Source organism: Macaca nemestrina, chromosome 2 (genome assembly GCF_043159975.1).
Source record: "Macaca nemestrina isolate mMacNem1 chromosome 2, mMacNem.hap1, whole genome shotgun sequence".
Classification (NCBI taxonomy): domain Eukaryota; kingdom Metazoa; phylum Chordata; class Mammalia; order Primates; family Cercopithecidae; genus Macaca; species Macaca nemestrina.
The window spans coordinates 28,166,520-28,180,817 of NC_092126.1; the positions used below are offsets into that span (position 1 = coordinate 28,166,520).

Genomic DNA, 14,298 nt, shown 5'->3' on the forward strand with positions numbered 1-14,298 from the left:
ACCTATAATCCCATCACTTTGGGATTCCTGTCTCAGGAAGATCGCTTGAGGCCAGGAGTTCAAGACCAACCTGGGCAACATAGCAAGACTCTATCTTAAAAATAAATTCGCCAGGCATGGTGGCACATGCACATGTAGTACCATCTACTTGGGAGGCTGAGGTGGGAGGATCATTTCAGCCCAGGGGGTGGAGGCTGCAGTGAGCCATAATCATGCCACTGCACTTCAGCCTGGGTGACAGAGGAAGACCTTGTCTCTCAAAACAAAAACAAAAGTTCTGATATCTGAGAATTTTACAACATAATAGAAAAAAAAAGACTAAAGGAGAGAGAACTGAGAGGGAAAACTTTAAACTCCTATTAACAGAGGAAATCTGTAATCCTAGGATATAATTATCTAGGCCAACTCTCAAAGAAATTGGGTGTATCTCTAAGGGTTAAAAAAGTGATGAAGACTAGAATTCTTTTGATCCTACAAAACAATTTTATTAGGATAAAATTCCTTTGGGTTCAGTAATAATCACCTCTAGAAATTGATCTTACAAAAGTAAGTCGGCGGGGCGGGTGAAATTCTAAGATATCCCCTCTATTAGGTGATTACCTAAAACAGCAAACAAAAAAGCAAACATTAAATGCCCAACAATGGAACAGTTAAAAAATAAAAAGAGGAGATTGCCAGATACTAAAATGTGACAATATAGATGTACTGAGAAATATTACAATTAATAAATCAAATGGAATGCAGTAGTGTGACTATTACAAAGAAATCTATACAGAAATAACATGAGGTTATGAATAGTTCACAGAAAAACGAAACACAGCCTGGGCATGGTGGCTCGCGCCTTTAATCCCAGCACTTCGGGAGGTGAAGGTAGGAGGATGGCTTGAGGCCAGGAGTTTGAGACTACCCTGGGCAACATAATGAGAACCCTTTTCTACAAAATTTTAAAATCAGCCAAGTGTGTTGGTTCATACCTGTAGTCCCAGCTACTTGGGAGGCTGAAGTGGGAATATCATTTGAGCCCAGGAGTTCAAGGCTGCAGCAAGCTGTGATAGCATCACTGAACACCAGCCTGGGCAAGTGATACCCCGATTCAAAAAAAAAAAAGAGAAAGTAAACACAATGGGCTCTAAAAATATATACTCCAGATATTCTCAGAATATGTGAGAAATTACTGCTCACTGTTATTTAGCACAGTACTATTATAGCCAAAGATATAACAATGTACATATCTAAAACTAGAGAACTGTTATTACTAATATGACACATGCAAGGGAATACTGTTACAGCCAAGAAAAATGTGGATGTTCTTTTGATATAGATAGGTCTTATGGTAGATAGTATTTTTTTTTTTTTTTTTTTGAGATGGATTCTTGCTCTGTTGCCCAGGCTGGAGTGCAGTAGCGCAATCTCGGCTCACCACAACCTCCGCCTTCCAGGTTCAAGCCATTCTCCTGCCTCAGCCTCCCAAGTAGCTGGGACTACAGGCATGCACCACTATGCCCGGCTAATTTTTGTATTTTTAGTAGAGAAGTGGTTTCACTATGTTAGCCAGGCTGGTCTCGAACTCCTGTCCTCGTGATCCACCCACCTCAGCTTCCCAAAGTGCTGGGATTACAGGTGTGAGCCACCCGGCCCGGCCAGTAGATTGTATTTTCTAAGGTAGCTGCAACAAGACACTCCATACCACATTCTTCTTACAATGTGATGTTGACACTCTTCCCTTGAATCTGTACAGGCCTGTGGCTAGAATAGAACTGATGCTATCTTTCTATGTGACTTCTGGAGCAACGTCATAAAAGGCTACTACATGTAGGTGTGTTCTAACTAACAGCTCCATCTGAGGTCCCAACCAACAGCCAGCACCAACTGCCAGATGTGTTGAGATGATTGTTGCCCCATAATGAACTGCAAAAGCAGGGGAAAGATCAGAGTGAGAAACACCTACTAAGCCCACTCACTAGAACCATGGAGATGATAAAATAATTTTAAGTCTCTACATTTGGAGTCATTTGTGTCTCAGCAATAGATAACTAGACCAGCATTAAAGTGAAAAATAAAAAGGGGATTATAGTAGGTCTGACATGTTTCAAATTTTGTAAAAAGGGACACACGAATATATAGATTTGAGTATAGCAGCAACTTTGCAAGGATATATAACAAAGTAACATCATCTTTGGGGAAAAGAACGGAGTGGGCTTGATAGAAGATGAGGGGGAGATTTTTCACTGTAAACCTTATAAACCTCTTGAATTTTGATTCACATGAACAAATTAATGTATTTGATTAAAGTCAGTTAAAATATAGCGTGTCATACATGATAATGGCATAAAAATGAAAATGGTGATAATTTAGGAATATGGACAATTTAAATTATCATCTTATATTCTTTTGTTTTCAAAATACTTTCACATTATTTTCCTTAAGTGATATATAGCAAGAAAGCCCCTACCTGTCAAAAACTACATATTATTTAACAGTCTGAGAGGTTCTTGCAAGGAGAAACACACACATACACAGTACATTCCAGAACATGAATGGCATTTCAGAAAGATGTCTTTAATCCCAGATGTCACCTAGTTGCAAAACTTCAAGCATATACTTAACTTTTATTGCTTCAGTTTCCTTGTCTATAAAATTAGTACCTCCCCATATAGCCATGACAAGGTACAGATGAAACCTGCGAAAGAGCTGTTTAAGTTCTAGGAATGTATCACATAACAAGTAATTATTTTAAGTATCCTATCTTTAAATTATCCTTTATTTCCTAGAAGTCACACATTTCTAAAATTCACAAATTACATATGAATGCAATAGAGGAGAAAATTCTATTCATGTTATACCTCAAATAAAAATGATAGTAACTAAGTGGAACACATTCTGGCTCTAGTTTAATGCAAAGATAAAGAACAGTTTTTTGACTGAGAAAAGCTGAAGGTGTCTGATAATTATGCAGTGACTAGTCACGTATCAAGATTACCCACTTCTTATTTGGGACCCAAAGAATATCCAACTACTACTACTGTAAACACTTAAGGCTTAAAAAACCATGAATAACTAACTGGTTCTTCATCCTGCTTCTACCTTTCCTCGAAAGAAGGATGAATGCTGTTTAGCAACACTTACTTCAGATATTCTGATTTGTAGTGCATTCTTATTTTCAAAGTCTAACATATGACTTCAGTTAACACTTAACTTTTTCATCTTGAAGAATTTAGTAACTAAGTAACTAAAGTTTACATATACATCAAGGTAACCAATGAATGAAAAAACAAAAAACGAGGCCTGGCACAAGTGCCTTACGCCTGTACTCCCAGCACTTTGCGACGCTAATGCAGGTTGATTGTTTGAGCTCAGGAGTTCGAGACCAGCCTGGGAAACACAGAGACTAGCCATCTCTACCAAAAATACAAAAATCATTAGCTGGGGCCAGGAGCACACACGCCTGTGGTCTCAGCTACTCAGGAGGCTGACGTGGGAGGATGGCTGGAGCCCAGAAGTTGAGGCTGCAGTGAGCCACGATCATGCCACTGCACTCCAGTCTGGGTAACAGAGCAAGACCCTGTCTCAAAACCAAACAAACAAAAACCTTTAGAAGTACTCTTGTTTCTTTTCTTACTCTTACACATCTTTATTCTCTTTCACAAAGCGGTTTGCTGAAAAGGCTCTTGATGTAACTCCAAATGATATTATCCTATCATAAATTTACTCAGCATACTTCATAAACAAGATTATGTATATGCAATGTCAGGTTATTATGGTATATAACCTAAAAAAGGGAGAAACAGTTTGCCAAAATTTCCCATGTTTCTATCAAGTAAGAATTATTTATTCTATTCTAAAAGCAAAATTGCCTCCACCAATTATTACTCAAAACCAAGTGTCTTTCATGTGCCTCTCAGTGTGTCTCTGAAAAGATCAATTATCTAGAAACCTTATATATTCAGAATGCAGCCTGGCGCGGTGGCTCATGCCTATAATCTCAGCACTTTGGGAGGCTAAGGCAGGAGGATCACTTGAGGTCAGGAGTTTTAAGACCTGCTTGGGCAACAGAGCAAGACCTCGTCTCTACAAAAACTTCAACATTAGCCAGGCATGGTGGTGCACACCTATAGTCCCAGCTACTTGGGAGGCTAAGGTGAGAAGACTGCTTGACCCAAGAGGCTGAGGCTGCAGTGAGCCATGATCATGTCACTGCACTTCACCCTGGGCAACAGAGCAAGACCCTGTCTCAAAAAATCAGAACACAACCAGAGAGCTAGCAAAAATAGACTAAATGCAGCCAGAATAAATCTCACAAAGTCCATGCACTAAAGCTTATGCAAATGTACAGATTTCCTCAGAATGGAACTGAGACTACTTTCTATGTATATCCTCTTTTGGAGATATTTATATATAATATAAATCAGTACATTAACAGAAAGATCAGTTGGAGATTTAGGCTTAATTTTTAAAAAGTGGCATATAATATCACTTTCAAAAACCTTTAATATATAGCACCAGATTACAATGTTTACTCAATTTGTCTCCCAAACTATACCAAGAAGTCGTCCCTGATTTCTAGTTTTAGAATCATCAGAGATGATTTCCGGTTTTATTTTGGTTTGCTTTAGACAACCTAATATTTCCCATATATAACAAATAAAAGCAGCAAATTAGTGAATCAGTAAGAGCAGTTCACTAAGAGCTATTTGGCAAAATCATTCTACCAAACAGCTTGAATATTTCCAAACCACCAGAGAGCATCAACACACTAAGCATGGCAAGGCAGAAACTGATGCTCATGATTCCAAATCTTAAAATACATTTTAAGAAAACAAAAGTTAAATTGTATTGACTATATTGTTTAATGAGAAGAGTATACAGTTTATAAGAACATCTGCTCTGCAAGAATCCTTTTTTTTTTTTTTTTTTTTTTTTTTTTGAGATGCAGTCTCGCTCTGTCACCCAGGTTGTAGCACAGTGGTGCAATCTCTGCTCACTGCAACCTCTGCCTCCCAGGTTGAGGCAATTCTCATGTCTCAGCCTCCCATGCCTCAGCACTCTGTCACCCAGGCTGAAGTGCAGTGGTGTGATCTCAGCTCACTGCAGCCTCCGCCTCCCAGGTTCAAGCAATTATCATGCCTCAGTAGCTGGGATTACAAGCATATGACACCACGCCCTACTAATTTTTGTATTTTTAGTAGAGACAGTGTTTTGCCATGTTGGTCAGACTGGTTTCGAACTCCTGACCTCAGGTGATATGCCTGCCTCGGCCTTCCAAAGTGTTGGGATTACAGGCGTGAGCCACCACACCTGGCCTAGAAGAATCCTGACCTAGTTCAATACTCTCGTGTTACAAATGTATAAACAGAGTTCACATAAATGCTTATGAAAGCATGTGAGGATGAGAACCATGCATACCGACTCCCAGCTCACAGGAATGTTAAAGTAGCCACATATGATAATATTTTAAACTAAGAAGTTAGGGAATAGTTAAGACTACTGAAAGACTTTTTTAGGTTGTGACATAAACGGATATGAAATATCAAATCTCTATCAACTTCTCTAGGTAATAACCTCTCAAATTCTGAATATGTACTTTTTAGAAGAAAATATCATGCATAAAGATGGTAATATTTCACTTGAAACCAAATGATTAACTTCCACAAATTTTAACTATCAATGTATCAGAAAGTAGAATGAATATTTGAAACACACATTTTTTCTCATGAATCAAAAACCACATGCTGGTGGTTTGGTCTCCAGGTCTTCTATTCTTTCTCAAAAGTACTTTTAACAATGTGCACATGCAAAAAGATACAAGCACAGATTATAATTATACAAACAAGCCATTCGGAAGGCTAACAAGTGAAGGGCAACAGTAGAAAGCTTTCTGCTACTGGAAAAACATAAGTTATTTGGATTTAAATTTTCTAGCTAGCTTTTCTGTTTAGGAAGTAACTTTATTTTCCCCAGCTTTATTAAGGTATTGTTGAAAATAAAAATCGTATGTATTTACAATACATACTTATGATATATAATACGTTTTGATGTATGTACACATTGTGAGGTGACTAAATCAAGGTAATTCAATACTGTATCACCTCACCTACTTACCTTTTTTTTTTTTTTTTGAGACAGAGTCTCACTCTGTTGCTCAGGCTGGAGTGCAGTGGCGCTATCTCGGCTCACTGCAACCTCCGTGGCACAGTCTCACTCTGTTGCTCAGGCTGGAGTGCAGTGGCGCTATCTCGGCTCACTGCAACCTCCGTGGCACAGTCTCACTCTGTTGCTCAGGCTGGAGTGCAGTGGCGCTATCTCAGCTCACTGCAACCTCTGCCTCCCAAGTTCAAGCAATACTCATGCCACAGGCGTGCACGACCATGCCCAGCTACTTTTTGCTTTTTTTTTTTTTGGTAGGGATGGGGTTTGGCCATGTTGGCCAGGCTGGTCTCAAGCGATCTGCCCACTTTGACCTACCAAAGTGTTGGGATTACAGGCATGAGCCATGAGCCATGCGCCTGGCACTTACTATTTTTTAATGGTGAGGACATGTAACAATTTAGCAATTTTCAGGTACACATTATTAAGTAGTTACTGGAAGAAACTTTAACATATGCATACATGTAGTACTTTAGCCCTGTAATTTCTCCCTCTGAGAAACTTCCACAAATAACACAGTTGAGCTGGGCACAGTGGCTTACACCTATAATCCCAGCACCTTGGGAGGCTGAGGTGGGAGGACTTCTGTAGCCCAGGAGTTTGAGACCAACTTAGGCACCAACAGTGAGACCTGTCTCTACAAAAAAATAAAAAATTAGCCAAGTGTGGGGTGCATGCCTACAGTCAGTTCCCAGCTACTTGGGAAGACCACTTGAGCCCACATCAAGGCTGCAGTGAGCTTTGATGCCACCACTGCACACCAGCCTGGGCAACAGAGCAGGCTGTTTAAAAAAAAAAAAAAAAAAAGGAAAACACAAAGTTTTTCAAATCTTCAAATTTTCTAAATCAAATGCTATGCACTAGGTGTAACAGCTACCATCTCAAGATAATACTATATCATGACAATACAACAAAAATATCAACAGTGATAAAATGACTCAGCCAAAAGTAACAGTGGTGATGGTAACTGTAATAGCTATAATTTAATAAACCTTTTACTCTGTGCCAGGCATTGTGGTAAAAACTTTAATCTAGATACAGTCTTCTTTCTTAACCACAATGGTTTATTCTTGAGAATTACTTGGCCATGAATTGTTAGGTAAAATAGTATGTTAATAATAAGTTTGAAACAAGCCTTGTTTTTCTTCATTTTAACAGTAACTTTTATTCCTGTTAGATGTTGTTTTAGAATAAAAACAACTAGTTTGCCATGCTAACCAATTTAGATGGGTGTTAAATATATAAGTAGAAACAGCACTTCACTTAGAGTTAATAACTGCAATAAATTTCTTTCTTTTTTTTTTTGAGATGGAGTCTCGCCCTGTCGCCCAGGCTGGAGTGCAATGGCGTGATCTCGGCTCACTGCAACCTCCGCCTCCAACCTGGGTTCAAATGTTTCTCCTGCCTCAGTCTCCTGAGTAACTGGGGTTACAGGCACCCACTGCCATGCCCAGCTAATTTTTGTATTTTTAGTAGAGATGAAGTTTCACCATGTTGACCAGGCTGATCTCAAACTCCTGACCTCGTGATCTGCCAGCCTCACCCTCCCAAAGTGCTGGGATTACAGGCATGAGCCACCGCACCCGGTCAACAATGTTTTTAAAATTCCGACAAACACCGCACCTCAAAAAAACCCCACAATTATTCTGTGTATGGGAGAATCAATGTTAGTATCAATGTAAAATCAACTACTCAGAACACATAAAGCAGTGGTTCTCAAATTTAGCATGCCATCAGAATCATCTGGAAAACTTATTAAAACCTAAATTGTTGGTCCCACCCAAATGCTTTGATTCAACACGAGATTCTGCATTTTAACAAGTTCCTAGTTAATGCAGCTGCTTCTGGAAGTGGGAATGCTCTTTGAGGACCACTGTTCTAAGCTAATGTTCAAAAATCACAGAACCAGCAAGAGGAATGTTAATGTTTTCATGTACAGTTCCATTACCTAAACTTTAGAGTCTATAAGACATTTTTGATTAGTGCAAACAAAATTGTAACTGTGGTACGAAGCACTTTTCTCAGAAGAGAAAAAAAGGACTGTCTGCTTGTTATTTCACCGCATATTCTAACTACTGAGGATTAATTTGTTTATAAATATCACATAAATGTCTTCTTAAAAATAAATATTTCTTGAGAAGAGAAACTCACTAGGAATCTTTAAAGTTTTTTCAGGTATTCAAGGTGCTAAAGGAAAGCTGGCTAGCCCTCATTCAACAAGTACTTACTGAAGAGCTCCTGAGCCTAGAGATGCAGTACCAAGCAAAGCAGGAAGACAACTCTCTGAGCCTACTGCTCCTTGTTAACTTCTCGGCTAACTTCAGACAAACAATAAAAACATAAATGTCATGCAAACTTTAAACCCCTACAAACAAGCTAGAACTCTCTAAATTGCTAAATCTGCTGCATGCAATTTCATCAAGAGTGCTATAGGGGTAAGATGCATGAAGTATGGTGAGGCAACAAGGATTCTTTTTTTTTGGTTGAAACAGGGTTCTCACTCTGTCACCTAGGCTGGAGTGTGGGGGTGTAGTCTCGGCTCGCTGTAACCTCCGCCTCTTGAGTTCAAGCAATCCTCCCACCTCAGCCTTCTGAGTAGCGGGGACTACAGGTGTGTGCCACCACGCCTGGCCAATTTTCGTATTTTTTGTAAAGATGGGGTTTCGCTATGTTGGCCAGGCTGGTCTCAAATTCCCGGACTCAAGTGATCTGCCCACCTCAGCTTCCCAAAGTGCTGGGATTACAGATGTGAGCCATCATGCCCAGTGCAACAGGAATTTTTAAATCAAGTTATTATATTTAGGAAGAACCACACAAATTACAGAAGAAATCTTGATATTCTTTCTTTGTGGATCCAGAATCCACAAAGAATGTAACATATGATATCCACCTTTGAACACAATCAAATAGAGATGAAAATTTTAAGTGAGTGCTTCAGAACAATAACTCAAGTCAGGAGATATAAACAGTAAAGTGAAAATTAAACAGCTGAGGCCAGGCATGGTAGTTCACGCCTATAATTCCAGCACTTTGGGAGGCCGAGGCAGGTGGATCACTTGAGGTTAGGAGTCTGAGACCAGTTTGGCCAAGATGGCAAAACCCTGTCTCTACTAAAAATACAAAAGTTCGTTGGGAGTGGTGGTGTGGGCCTGTAATCCCAGCTACTCAGGAGGCTGAGGCAGGAGAATCGCTTGAACCTGGGAAGTGGATGTTGCAGTCAGCCTAGATCATACCACTGCACTCCAACCTGGGCCACGTAGTGAAACTCTGTCTCAAAAAGAAAAAAAAGAAACCCAACAGTTGAAATGCAAAAGAGTTGGTTGGCTTCATTTTTCAGGTAACTTCTACTACCTGTCAGTCAAAACAAAAATACGTATTACCTGCAAGTTATAGACCTTTTGAGTTGATCATGAAATAGCTCAAACCTTAAAATTCTTAAATATTTTACATCTACTCTAGCTCCTAAAGGTGAAAAGCTATGAGTACAGAGCATAAAAGAACAGTGTCCACAGCTATAATCATAATGGTACTGTCATACCTCCTGAATAGTATTCACATGGGGTCAGCACAGTGAAAAAGTATCCAATAAAGATTAACAGAAAGGCCACGGGCAGTGGCTCATGCCTGTAATCTCAGCACTTGGAGAGCCCAAGGTGGGCGGATCACTTGAGGCCAGGAGTTCAAGACCAACCTGGCCGACATGGTGAAACCCCATCTCTACTAAAAATACAAAAATTAGCCAGGAGTGGTGGCTTGCGCCTATAGTCCCAGCTACTTGGCGGGCTGAGGCATGAGAATCGCTCAATCCTGGGAAGCGGAGGTCGCAGTGAGCCAGGGCGGCGCCACTGCACTCTAGCCTGGGCGACAGAGACCCTGTCTCAAAAAAAAAAAAAAAGGATTAATAGAAATTTGGATGCAAATTCATTTTTGTTTTTAAATAGGAAGCTCTACAAATAGAAATGAAAATCTTTACGAAAAATTCATTAATGAAATCAAGACAATCTAACTGGTGTTACATGGAGATTATATGGAGATACACACGTATCAGAGATATGTTTATGATACACAGGATATGGGTTACATTTTTCTTTTAAACACCCTTCTTGAGCTATCATTAGGAAAAAATAAACTTAGAAGTGGATTACCCAAAACAAGATAAAAATTCTAACCTTAAGCTCTTGCAAAGCTCCCCAGGAATTAAGTTCTATACTACAGTACTTCAGATTTTTTATTATTTTAATAAAATAATAAAGAGAGAAGAAAAGAGTAGCATATAGTAACTCCCAAACGTATTTGGCCCAGGTATTTAACCCAGAATGCATATATACTTTGGGAAATGCTGCCATTAACAGTAAAGTAAGTGGGTGTACATGATCTAGCATTCTTTAACCTTTTCCTACTGGACTAACAGTTAGCTTTAGATTAAATTGCTTCTGGAGGAAGCGAAACCTTCTAGAGAAGCAGTATTTCATTATTAAAATGGATATAGTGTATTAACAACAACAACAAAATCACATGTGGATGTACCTTCAAGGAAAAAAAAGATCACAAAGGATGTCTAATATATTGTGTATTAACATTTTTTAAAATGTCAAGACTTCTGACTCAAAAGCTCCATGATGCTTTCTGATGTTCAGCAATTAGAAAAAACATAAAACATTCTAATATAACATTGTAACAAGATATACAAAGGCCAGGAGGTAGTAGAGTTCTGTAACTTATCTTACTAGAATGGGTCTAAGATTATGAATAACATTCTCAAGCATATTTGCTGAAGAACACTCACTAAATGCACAGTATGAAGTTTTGCTTCTGAAAGACAGATTCCAAGAAGTTGCCACATGCCAGCTGGTATCTACCTGTCTTATCTCCACAGTTTGACTTTAATTTTACAGGATGGGGTTAAAACATATATACAAATACCTCAGAAAAGAGCATTGCTTAATTATGTATCACTTGCAAAATATCGTGAATCTCAAACTGTGTCATTCTTCCCACATTTCATCTAATTGAAAAGCATCATTTCACAGATTAAAAGCATCATTTCACAGATTAAACAGCGGCCCAAAAGAGGCTCTCGTCCCACAGCTATATAATTATAGGTTTCTTTGATTAAAGTCAATTTTTTTTTGTTTTTTTTTTTTTAAAGAGATGGGTTCTCATTGTGTTGCCCAGGCTAGACTTGAACTCCTAGGCTAAAATAATCCTGCCTCAGCCTCCAAATACCTGGGACTACAGGAATGCAGCACCACGCCCAGCTAAAATTCAATTTTCCCACTTCATGTCCTCTCTTGACAATACCGTACTGTTCGCTGTCTCCTTTTCACCCTGCATCTTACCTTCCCCTCATCTCTGTCGCACCATGACCACCTTGTCAGTGCCTATTCTTTCCCTTCTCATTTCATCTTTTTCTTCAGGTTCCATTTTCCTGTCATGTCCCTTTCCATTAATCACTTTTTCTCTTCCCTCAGCTTAGGAGCATTCTTACATGTACATCTTAGCAGGGAGCACCTATAATCACAGCTACCTGGGAGGTTGAGAATGGAGGCTTACTTGAGGCCAGGAGTTCAAGACCAACCTGGAAACACAGCGAGACTCTGACTCTTAAAAAAAAAAAAACAAACTTGCCTGGCATGGTGGCAAGCACCCTTAGGCCCAACTACTTAGTGGGAGGCTAAGGCAGGATGATCATTTGAGCTGAGAGTTCCAGGCTGCAGTCTGCAGTGAGTTATGATCCGGACACTGCACTCCAACCTAGGCAAGATTCCATCTCTTAAATAACAACAAAAAAAGTACATCTAGCAGTATTTAATTATATTTAATTAATTTTACAAATAAGTATAATGATTTACAAATAGTTCAGTTATATAGATCAGAATTTAAGGTTACTTTTTTTTACTATTCATTTTAAACCAATATAATTGAGCACAAACATGTACTGTATTAATTTGAAGAAGCTTCTACTTGTTAGCTAGAAATAGGTATCAGGTCAAGTCATATTACTTGAGACACTGATTCTACTCAATGTTTTTATCTGTATTTTAGCGACAATATAACCACAAGGGATTAACCAAACAATCAAATGTAAAAACACATCACTTTCACAAAAATAAAGGCAAGTTTTAAAGCTTAAGGTAAGCTGAACAGCTCTTTTCTTCACTGTATGATTTAGCTATTCATAATCACACAATTGGAACATCAAAATACTTTGTCAACGTATGATTCGATTAAATGAAGCAGGGAAAAAAGAAAATCTCACCCCCAATGGTACTCTCTTGAAATTCATGAAATTGGCCTTTCACAAAACGAAGCACTAGGCTTGATTTGCCAACAGCAGACTCTCCCAGAAGTACTAGTTTGAACTGGCATATTTTATTTCCAGTATTTGGCCCGTTGGGTCTTGTTGCGCCTCGATTAGCCATGTCCAAATTTGAAATAAGTCCTTAATTTCAGATTCTTCAATGAACTTCCAGAATTCAAGGGGTCAATATTCTTCTTTCTGGAGGTAAAGAAACCTGTAAAGAAACAATTATGAATTAAATATACAAATCAGTAAAGCAAATTTACTATTAATCACTTTAAATTTTGCCTATAGCACGATTATCTTAAGCTCTACTAGACCTTCAATGTCACTATCTTTTAAAGGAAATTTAAAAGTATAGGATTTGAGCCCAAAATCATTTTTTCTTTTTTTTTTTTTAAAGGCTAACCTCAAACCTTCAACTTTGTGCCAGGCAGTACTTTAAGTACTTAACTTCTCAACAATCCTATAAAATGAGATATTATTACAATCCTTATAAATGAGGAAACAAGCACAGAGATGTTAAGAAGCTTAATTGAGGTCACATAGTTACTGTCACAGAAGTGACACACAGCTGAGTTTCAAACCCAGGCAACCTGAGAGATGACTTGAGTTCAAGTTTTGTAGCCAGGCTACTTGGGTTAACATTGTTTTGAGAAAAATTATGTTATTAATATATGGGAAGCTTTTAGAACAGATCCTAGAGTTTAGTATTATTTGAAGTCTTCTGTTAAACGACGCATTTTTCATTTAATTAACGGTAATTTTGGACAACAAATATTTTCAGTATCCCAGGTTTGTGTGCCTAATGGCAGACAGACTTAAAACTGTTTCTTCATCTGCTCAAGTATACCATACACAGAAATGCTAACAGTTGTTCTCTATGTGGTGGGATTATTACTGACTTATTTACTTACAGTAATTGTAACTTTTTTGTAGTTTTTAGACGAAAAATATGCATGACTTTTTTTTTTTATTAATTTTTTTGAGAAAGGGTTTTGCTCTCTCACCCAGGCTGGAGTGCAGTGGCATGGTCATAGCTCACTGTAACCTACACCTCCTGGGCTCAAGCAATCCTGCCACAACCTCCTGAGTAGCTGGGACTACAGGCGCTCAGAACCATGCCAGGCCACTTTTTTGGTAGAGACACTGTCCTGCTATGTTGCCCAGCATGATCTTGAATTCCCGGGCTCAAGCAATCCTCCTGCCTCAGCCTCGAAAAGGGCTGGGATTACAGGTGTGAGCCACCACACCCAGCCTGCAGGCCATTATTTTTTATTTAAACAACACATTAAAAAATCTAGCCTGAATGGCAACTTCTGTGCTAATTTTTAATCTCTAAGGAATTAGTGAATATTTGAAGAACCTTTTTCAATCCACTCACAAACCAATCTTAACAGTTTTCTTCTATCTTTAATCAAAATCCGAATATATGCTAATATATTAAACCTGATGATTCCCTCTCTAAAAACCCTGCTATATTTCACTTAGCTACCTCATGTAAGAAATATGTCTTTCACACTGGACACAGTGGCTTATACTGGTAAATTCCAACACTTGGCGGTTGAGGAAGAAGGACTGCTTGAGACCAGCCTGGGCAACAGTGAGACCCTGTCTCTATATTAAAAACAAAAGAAAGAAATACGCCTTTCCCATAAAATCAGTTTATAATATGCTCTTGATACTGAATTCCCTAACATGTCCACGAGATCTTAGTTCTTAAGGCAATAAAACTACCTCCCTGCCTTAACTAAACACCAGCTTTCTAGAGTCCTTATCTTTTACCATTACATTCTGAAATATGTACAGATTAATTGAGGTAATATCTGAGTTGCTTCTAAATAACGACGTAT

The 14,298-nt window shown here is 38.6% G+C and overlaps 1 protein-coding gene across 1 annotated transcript in view; it reads right to left on the bottom strand.

The window, feature by feature from the left end:
• Positions 1 to 14,298, bottom strand: part of LOC105488903 (RAB5A, member RAS oncogene family) — a 37,138-nt gene that overhangs the window by 20,781 nt on the left and 2,059 nt on the right. Inside the window, exon 2 of the mRNA XM_011753409.2 lies at positions 12,404 to 12,659. Coding sequence (XP_011751711.1) covers positions 12,404 to 12,566 — 163 coding nt within the window. The 5' untranslated portion in view covers positions 12,567 to 12,659. The remainder of the gene's footprint in view (positions 1 to 12,403; positions 12,660 to 14,298) is intronic.